The sequence below is a fragment of the Cebus imitator genome, unplaced genomic scaffold (assembly GCF_001604975.1).
Source record: "Cebus imitator isolate Cc_AM_T3 unplaced genomic scaffold, Cebus_imitator-1.0 Scaffold61, whole genome shotgun sequence".
Lineage (NCBI taxonomy): Eukaryota > Metazoa > Chordata > Mammalia > Primates > Cebidae > Cebus > Cebus imitator.
The window spans coordinates 8,801,783-8,811,621 of NW_016107376.1; the positions used below are offsets into that span (position 1 = coordinate 8,801,783).

Genomic DNA, 9,839 nt, shown 5'->3' on the forward strand with positions numbered 1-9,839 from the left:
AGATCCTGCTTCACTCACATTTAAGCCATGCAAATCTTGCATAATTGAAATGATCAGTGCTGCCATTGGTTGCTCTGGTTTAAATTATGCATTGTTGCTATTTGGGGAAAATTTAGACTGGGTCCAGTCTGGGATCACTGGCTGAGAACAATAAGCCCCCAAAGTGAGAAGGATAAAGGCCTCTCCAGACAGGATCTACTTTTAATGCACTGAGCCCAGGGTTTACAAAAACAGCGTTGACTGTGTACATTAAAGAACCACCAAAACAGCAAGGGACTGGTAAGTCTGCAGCAAATTCTCCTAGAAGCCACTGACCTTGGCTGCATTTCAGGGGTCAGGCATTCCCCAGGAGGGGCTCAGCAGGCAGGCTTTACCAACGGCTTAGGAACCAATGTGACATCTCATCTAGATGAGTCCCCCTCTCCAAATGTGGGAAGGTAGAGATGATCTGCCCTCTGATTTGTGGAGGTTACCTATGTGGCCTTTGGACCCACTCCAGCAGGCACACCTCACCCACAAGACTGGTCAAAGACCCTGGCCCTCCAATATATAACTGCCTCCACATCTGCGTCTAAGTCTTCTAGCCAGCAGTTCCTGGTCCCCGAAGCTAGCTGTTGCCCTCTCTGTTTCCACACCTCCCAGCAGGCAGAAAAACAGAGGCAGCCCAGGCCACAAAGAACAGTTTCAGTGAATCATGCAAAGGTGTCTTTTCAAAATACAGATCCTAAGAACACACATCCCAAGTGGGAACCGCACTCGTCCACCCGGTGGGCCCTCACTGGTTGCTGCCGTACCTACAGGCTCCGCGTTTGGTATTTCAGAAAACCTTTCCCAGGAAAAAACCCACAAGGGACAAGCCTCGGCCCAATCGCATCAGACTGCTTTCCAATAGAGGAGCAAGGTCGAGATTCCGGCCCAGGGAAATCACCGCAAGCCCTGCGCATTGTTCAGACCCCGTCCCCCTTTGCCACTGCCCCCGCCACCCCACCACCGACTCGCAGCACCCCACCCCCAGTCTGGACCATCCATCCACCCGATTAACTCGCCCGCAGCAACTCCCAGCGCAGAAAGTAGGGCAAATGAACACACACAGTCGGTAAAGCAGGAAGCCACAGACCTGGCCAAAGCACCCACCCTGTTACCAACCCCACCCCGCTGCGCAGGGGGCAGCCGGTTCGTGATGTGGCATTTCCACTCCAGGGAAATAGACAGCTTCCTGTAATAATGCATGAATGAGCTCTCGCTGCCCGACTATCAGAATAGCCCATTGCAAACGGCAGCTCTTTCTTCTCAACTCATTACCTGCCTTGCTGAAACCTCGCCTCTTGGCCCCACAGATTAGGACGAAGAAAGGGTTATTAAAAGAGAGGCGAAAAAAGGTTTAATTAAGGAGACCACAGAGTAAGTACCACTTTGATCACAAAGGTAGCTCTTTAAAATATCGGTGCAGCAAGAGGCAATGTCAGAAGTACTAGGAATCCAGGTAAATGGCCCCAAGATTCAGCATCAATCTAACAATGTATTCCTCAGGAGGGCGTGTGAACTTCCATGCTTCATCCATCCTGGTGTCGCCCTGTGGAGAGCCACCATCAATTCCTTCTCATGCACCCTCCATACATCAAGTCTATGCACTCGCTATTTTTTAAATTTTATTTTTGATTCGGGAGAGGAAGAAGCCGGCCTTAAATTGGTGTCCAATCCTTCTCAGACACCCGCTGCTGCCACCATCCCCACCCCTCACCCCCTTCCCGGCAGGCAGTATCTAATTAAAACGGCAAGAAAGCTCTGCCCCCTTCCCCGAAGGAGTGTGCTGGGATGGAGAGTTGGGGGTGGGGAAGCGTCGAGGCAGCACTGGGATTCCTGGTATTCTGATCTCAAAACAACAGCAAAATGGATTCTATATCAGTGATGTCTTAGTCAATACAATGAAACGGCGTCTGAGGTAATTCACGTGAAGGTAAACGCAAACCAGTGGGGCTGGGGGGAGGGAGGTGCTCTACAAAGGACTGGCCACAGACACGGGGAAACCACACACACACACACACACACACACACACGCACACACACACACACGCACACTCCAGGGAGTTCCGGTCTGATTGAGGAAAAGCAGAAAACACATCCCTTTCACCTGCATAAGTTCAGCCATAAAACTGAAACGTTACAGCCACAAAGTCAGAAAGCACAGGCAGGGCTGAGTTAAAGCCATAAATAAAGGTGAGTGGCAGACTGGCATTTCGGGGAACGCTGAGAGGGCGCCGGGCGCGGGAGGCAGAAAAGGGGGAGGGGGAGGCCGTTGCCATCTACGAGGCCAGCTCGGAGCGGGAGGTTCGGCTCCGCGGGGACGGTAGCCTCGCAGTGTCATCTTGCAGGTAGCTGGGAAACCTGAGGGGCCAGTGCCTGTCTTCCCGCTGGCATTCTTTTTGCAGAAGGGACAGTCGGGTCTCGCGCCTTGGCACCAGACAACTGCCCGGGGCGTGCACACACGCACACACACGCACACACACACGCACGCACACACGCCTTTCATTTTAATGCTCTTACACCGGTCCACAATGAAACCGGCATAAGCTGCACGAGCCCTCGGGGCGCCTCGGCCACGGCCAAAGGAAGACGGCACCGCACGGCCCCCGCCGTAGAGGCTCAGCCGGGAGCACCTCGCGGCCCCGAATCAAAACGCGAATCCAGGTTCCGTCCCCGCCGCATTCTCCCGCTGCCGCCCACCAGCCCCGGCCCCGGCCCCAGCCCCCCAGTGAACGCACCAAGCCCATTCACCCTGACCCAAACCCCTGGAAAGAAACCAGAAAACATGTCCTACTCACCCTCAGAGCCGAGAGATCTATTTCATCCAGGCTTCGAGCCGGGGAGTCGCTCGCCATGTCTACTTCTTCGCTGGAGAAATGGACCAAAACCACCCCGAAGCTGCTCCCTTGGAAATTCCACCTTGGTCTATTTCACTCGCGTCCTCATGCGGGTGTCGCGCCACAGGCCCCGGGCCCAGCCTCCCCGCCCACCCCGGCCCCACGGCGCCGGATCTCGGTCCTCCGCGCGTCGGTCCGCCGGGTCCCGGAGCCCAACCTGCGCGGATCTGCAAGCCCGGAGCGGCGGTGCGTGTGGGCTGAGCGCCCCGATCGGCTAAGGGCGCTGGGGCTGCGTGGGTGTATTTAAATGGGACATGCTTCTTTGCCTGTGCGTGGATGGCGGCTGCATTGGCTGTTATAATGAGACACATCAACTCCTCCACTCCGCGGGGGGAGGGCGGGGGTGGAGAACCACACAGAACTGTCTATCTCCGCTTCCTGGGAGGAGTGAAGGGGTGGGGGGAGGCGGAGGAGGCGTGGTCTGGGACTGGGGAGCGGCCGCAGAGCTTCCTGACCCGGTGCCTCTGCACCGGCGTGGACGGGGGAGGGGCGCGCAGCCTTTCCGCCCAGGCTTTTGCGGACTCCGCGGGCCGAAGGCGAAGGGCCGTTCCTGAACCTTGACTTGCTTATCACGGGGACCCAAGCTGTATTTTTGTGTGGCCAATTCGTGCACTGCAGCAAAATGGCCCTTCGATCGCATCCTGGAGTTTCTCCGCGAGGTTCAGACGCACTTGCGCTGAGAAAGAGCCGGAGGGAAAAAAGCAACACGCTCCCTCCCCCATTAATTATTTGTGGGGCCGGAGTTTCGCGGGCTGGTGCAAACGGTGCATATAAGGACTTGTGTGCAAGGAAGGGATCCGCCTCCAGGCGCGGAGACGGTGGGGGAGAAGCGCACACGCACAGTGCACCCTGGGCGCCTCGGCAATTTGCAGCTGCGGCGGGGTCGGTCCACCCGCGGTCTCCGGAATGGCGACGCTGGTCCCGGGCGCCGGTCACTCGCCGACTCCGGGTTGGGAGGATTTGCCAGATGCGGGGAAGATGGGAGATCTGAGCGCTCTCCTGGCATCGCCACACCCAGGACCTGCTCGTGTCGCAATTCCCCACGGAAACAGCCGTTTGAAATGAGAAGCTTGTTCTCTGGGTGCAGTAGCTAGAAGGCTTCAGGTAACTCCAGAGCCAGCACGGGGTGAGGCAGCGCCCACCGCCTCGGCATTCAGCGTTTCTTTCAGGCTGGTTTGCGTGGCAGACCTGCCCAGATTGACGAGAAAGTTTGGCGGGCGGATAAGAAGTAACGAGGAAGATGTGTACGTGAGAGCGATTTCACGTCACCCACTTTATCCTGTACAGGTTGGATGTTTTACAGCGGTATATATGGCCTTGCTTCTGTAATCAAAAGTGGGAGGTCACTTCCCCCAGTCCCCGCGCGGCCCTTCTTCTCCCGCCTTAGCCATGCAAAACACATAGAAAGAAAACACTGAAACTGAACTTTTCCCAAGTACAGCAGTAGCTTTAAAAGCGTTCTTTGCTCCTCTGTTAACAGCAGAATGTACTTCTGACCAGTGCACTGATGGTTTCTTAATCATGCAGTGTGAGCATCCGCTGCAAAATAAGGCTTATGAGTGAATGAATGAAAGCCAATGCAGTTAGTTCATCATGACTGCGGGCATTAGAGAACTTTGAAACAGCATCTGGTGTACATTGTACTGCTTTTGTTACTGATACTGTACATATTCATAAGCATTGCGGATCAGGCACCATGACTCGTGAAAAGTGTTGCAGCATCTCAATGGCCTCAACAGTTTGGGAGCTTCTGCCTTTGAACGTTGTATGTCAAACGTTTGAACGTGTTATGCTAAAAACGCTACTTGACTTCTCATTTTTTAGTAAAATCATCCGGCTCGACATAGTATGCAGTAAGCCACCACGTCGACATGAAGTTAAAAAAAAAAAAAAGAAAGAAAAGATCAATTTCCCGTCATCGTTCTTATTTTTCTCTTCTGTGTCTCTGTTCTTTTACCATTCATCTAGACAACAGGTTAATGTATTGTCTCAAGGTTGAAAGAAGATAATTTCAGATCAAATATTAAGATCTATAAACAACTATTTTTTAACCGCAAACATAAGGAAATATGAGTTAAATTTTTTTCCGTGGAAAGCCTTCATTTTATGCCCGTGATTATACTTGAAACATTACAAAGAGATCAACTTTTTTGACATTATTGAGCTGTTTGGACTATGAGGGTGCCATGGTAGTGGCATTAAATTCTACCCTTGGATTTCAATTTAGATGAGAAAGTTATGTCTGCAGTATGACGACAGGTGCTAAATGATGAGACAGCCAGGGGAAGGCAGGGGTGCCGGCTGCAGGAAATCCCGCAAAAGGAGAGATTGCAGTGTCAAAGGGACCTCCAACTGGTAAGGAAAGTGAGAAGGAGAAACTTGAACTTTCTCCTTTCCGTCAAGTGTGTATCAAATTCGGCTCTTCCAGCATAAATTTCCTAATTTTTGGCTGTGTCTCTGTATTACCTGTACTATTACTACTTACTTCACATTTTTTTCTTACATTTAATATAAAAGAAAACATAAATCACTACGGTAAATGGAAAGCCAACACTTGCTTTGAAAAAAAAGCGGGGGGGAGGAGACCATTAGAATAAATATAATGGAAAATAAAGAAAGATTATTAAATTCTAGCTAGCTCTCATGGCCTGCTCCGGGCTTCTAGTCTAAGGCCTACTCTATTTTTTTTTCTTGGTGTAATCTGAAGGATTAAGAGAACTGATATCATTTACGTGCAGTTTGAAAACCTGCCGAATAATACAATGTGCTGTTTACATCTGTGTAAGTATGTAATAAACTATACAAAGCGTGGATACAGGCAGTAAAGATACAGATTAACTTCGGGATAATGAGAAAAGAGGAAAAAGAAAAGGAGACTCCAACAATGATACATAATTTTTTTTGCTAAAGATTTCTGCCAGGCATGGTGGCTCACACCTGCAATCCCAACACTTGGGAGGCCAGGGTGGGAGGATGCTTTGAGTCCAGAAGGTCGAGAGCGGCCTGGGCAGCATGGCAGGACCCCCATCGCTACAAAAATACTAAAATTAGGTGAGCCTAGTGGCTCACGCCTGTAATCCCAGCTGCTAGGGTGGCTGAGGTGGAAGGATTGCTTGAGTCTGGGAGGTTGAGGCTGCAGTGAGCCAAGATAAGCCACTGTACTCCAGCCTGGGTGACAGTGGGAGACCCTGTCTTTGAAAAACTGAATAGAAAAATTGAATACATAATACTGTGCTGCAGATGTTTGTCTAAGCATTTGCTATGATCTGATGTTTGTGTCCTTTCAAAATTTATATGTTGATGCCTTACCCCCATAGTGATAGTATTAAGAGGTGGAGCCTTTAAGAGGCGATCATGAGGGCAGATCCTTCACGAATGGGATTAGTGCCCTGAGAAAAGAAACTGGAGGGAGCCTGTTCGCCCTTCCCCCACATGAGGACACACAGAAGGTGCCATCTATGAAAAAGAAGCCCTCGGCAGCCTTCACGTCTGCTGATATCTTGATCTTGGACTTTCCAGCCTCAGAACTGTGATCGAATCTGCTTCTGTTGTTTATAAATTACCTAGTCTAAGATATTTAAGTAATTTAAGTAACATGGAGAATAAATCCAGAAGGCCCTATTCATCTGATAGGGGATCTAGAGAATGAATGGAAGGAAATACTCAAAAAATAATTGAAAATATTCCAGTATCTTTAAGTACAAAGCTCTCATTTAACTCAGAGCCAAATACATAGGTAAAAAATAACACACTTCAACACCTCATAGTGGGATTTCAGAGCATGAAGGATAAAAAGAAAATCTTAACTAGATTACCTTCTCATCAGCAACAATGGATGCTAATAGACAATGGAACAGTATTCTAAGGGAATCATTGTAGCGGTGTTTTGTCTTGTTTTGTTTTGTTTTTGAGACAGGGTCTCACTTTGTCACCCAGACTGGAGTGCAGGAGTGCAATCACGGCTGGCTCATTGCAGGAGCTCACTGAGTTCAAGCGATCTTCCCACCTTAACCACTTCAACCCCATCACCACCCCAGCACAAGAGCATGGAACTACAAGTGCTGGCTGCCATGCCTGGCTATTTTTTTTTTCTTTTTTTTTTTTTTTTTTTTTTTTTTTTTTTGTAGAGATGGAGTCTCACTGTTTCCTAGGCTGGTCTCAAACTCCTGGGCTCCCATCTTGGTTTCCCAAAATGTTGGAATTACAGGTGCAAGCCACCACACCTGGCTTCTAAGGGAACTGTTTTTAACCTAGACTACCAAATAAAATTATCACTTAAGAGAGGGTACAAAATAATGACAGATATTTTCAGACATGTAAGAATTCAGATTGCTGCCCATCCTTGAAATTGCTGTTAGAGAATGTCTTCCACCAAAGAGTAAACTCGATCCAAAAAGCAAGTGTGTGATAGGAAAGACAATGACAAACAAACATAGCAAACCCTGTTTCTTGCCCGCTCAAAGCCATTCTCTTTCTTCCTTACTAGTAAAACACTGATTTTAATAATTTACCCTCCTCTGTGTGTATCAAAAATATGGATTCTCTCCAGCCCGAGAAGGAGAGTAAATGTTAAATTGTCTAAATTCATCATAGTAATTCTATTCTCCCTCCTAATGATTGGTTTAGACATAGGCATATCATTCAACACTGACTAATGAGAAGTGCAGAGAAGCCTGGTGAGATTATAGAAATGGTTTTCCTCTTTGAAAGTTGAAAAAAGAAAAGGAAGTAAGGAATAGGGAAGGAAGATCAGAAGAAATGAAGGAAGAAGGAAGGAAGAGAAGACAAAACGAGAAATGGAAGGAAAAGCTTCCTTCTCATGGTATCTATGCTGAAGATGATTTCCAATGAGCCTCATTTTCTGGTATTCACACCCTTGTGTGGATCCCTCCAACACAGAATACAGAGGACTTCCAAAGCTGGGTAATAAAAGGCATTTCAGCTTTAACCTTGCTTGCTCTCTTGGTTCACTTGCTCTAAGGCAGGATTTCTCAACGTTAGCACTATTGACATTTCCGGCCTGAAAATTCATGTGGTGAAGAGCTATCTTGTGCAGTAACTCTAGTTCCAACCCACAAGATATCAATAGCAACTTTCCAGTTGGGACAACTAAATGCCCCCTGGTGAGAAAAATCACCCAGTATAAGAACCAGTGCTCTATGGGAAGCCAACCATCTTGTCCTGCAGATATTCATGCAGCCTGCCTGCCATGTTGGTGAGCCACTTTAAAGTGGATCTCCAGCCCCAATCAAGCCTTCAGATGACTGCAGTCCCAGCTGATTCTAACTGCAACATCATGGGAGATCCTAAGCTAGAACCACCCAACAAACTGCTCCCAAATCCCTGACCCATAGAAACCACATTATTAAGCTAATAAACTTTATTGTTGTTTTAATTCACCTGATTTGTTATGCAGCAAGAGATAGCTAACACATTACTTTCAGACAAGGTTGTGTGAGGATATGATAGCTGGAATTATAGAAACCATCTTCCTAACAGGATGGGATGAGCTTCAGGAAAAAAGTAAATAGATGAAAAGAACCTGCATCCTGCATGACATCATTGAACCACTGCATTAACTAACCCAGGAACAACCTGTCTTTGAATTTCTTTTTATGCAACATAAGTTTTTCTCATGGTTTAAGTCACCTTTAGTTGAGTATGCTGTTTTTTGCAGCCAAACACTTTCTGTTACAGAAAATTTTAAATTTTTCATTGTTTTCATCATTGCTAGTTAATTCAAATAACTATAGTCTCTAACTAAATGATGTTGTCGCAAGGATAAAAGGAAAGAGGAGCAGAAAAAGCATGCTAAGCTTTTTGTCTTATTCGGAAATGTGTATAGATAGTATCTCTAAACACAGAAAAATATATCAATTATGCATAACAAACATAAGGTCACCACATAAATACAAATTGTATGTTTAAGGTACAAACTACTTCAATGGAAAAAAAAAATGGAACAAGAGTAACTATGGATTCAATAAAATGAAGACAAGAAAAAATGTCAACCAGAATGAGTAGCGTGAAGGACATGCTTTTAGAGTGGTGAGGCCCAGCCAGCATCCATTCTGCTTTTGTATACTGTGGTAGGCAGAATAATGGCCCCTCAACTATGTCCACTTTCCAGTCCCTGGAACTGGTAATTACGTTACCTTACCAGGCCATAGGGACTGTGCAGATGTGATGTTAAGGAATCTGAGATGAGGAGACTTTCCTGGATTATCAAGGTAGACCCAAAGTAATCACAAAGTTCCTTAAAAGTAAAAGAGGGAGTCAGAAAAGGACTCAGAGTTAAAGGAAGGTGTAATATGGAAAAGGCACTGAGACATGTAACACTGCTGGCTTTGAAAATGAAGAAAGGGGCACATACATCAAGAAATATGGGCAGCCACTAGAAGCTGAACCAGGCAAGGAAGCACATTGTCCCCCGGAGCCTCCAGAAAGGAATGCAGCCCTGCTAACATCTCTCTCTCTCTTTCTTTCTTTCTTTCTTTCTTTCTTTTTCTTTCTTTCTTTCTTTCTTCTTTCTTTCTTTCCTTCTTTCCTTCTTTTTTTCTTTTTTTCTCTATTTTTCTTTCTTTCTCTCTTTCTTTCCTTCTTTTTCTTCCCTCCTCCCTTTCTTTTCTTCTTTTCTTTTCTTTTTTTTTAAAGACAGAGTCTTGCTCTGTTGCCAAGGTTAGAGTGCAGTGGCAGGATCGTGGCTCACTGCAATCTCCACCTCCCAGGTTCAAGCAATTCTCCTGCCTCAGCCTCCTGAGTAGCTTGGGATTACTGGCGTGTGCCACCATGCTCGGTTAATTTTTGTGTTTTTGGTAGAGATGGGGTTTCACCATGTTGGCCAGGCTGGTTTTGAACTCCTGGCCTCAGGTGATCCTCTCATCCCGGCCTCCCAAAATGCTGGGATTTCAGGCTTGA

General features: G+C 47.3%; 1 protein-coding gene across 4 annotated transcripts in view; it reads right to left on the reverse strand.

Moving 5' to 3' along the window:
• Window positions 1-4,810, reverse strand: part of TNIK (TRAF2 and NCK interacting kinase) — a 412,478-nt gene extending 407,668 nt beyond the window's left edge. For all 4 annotated transcript variants that reach the window (XM_017529736.2, XM_017529735.2, XM_017529734.2 and 1 more), the window contains exon 1: window positions 2,823-4,810. In XM_017529736.2, coding sequence (XP_017385225.1) covers window positions 2,823-2,879 — 57 coding nt within the window. In that variant the 5' untranslated portion in view covers window positions 2,880-4,810. The remainder of the gene's footprint in view (window positions 1-2,822) is intronic.
• Window positions 4,811-9,839: the final 5,029 nt, after the last annotated feature.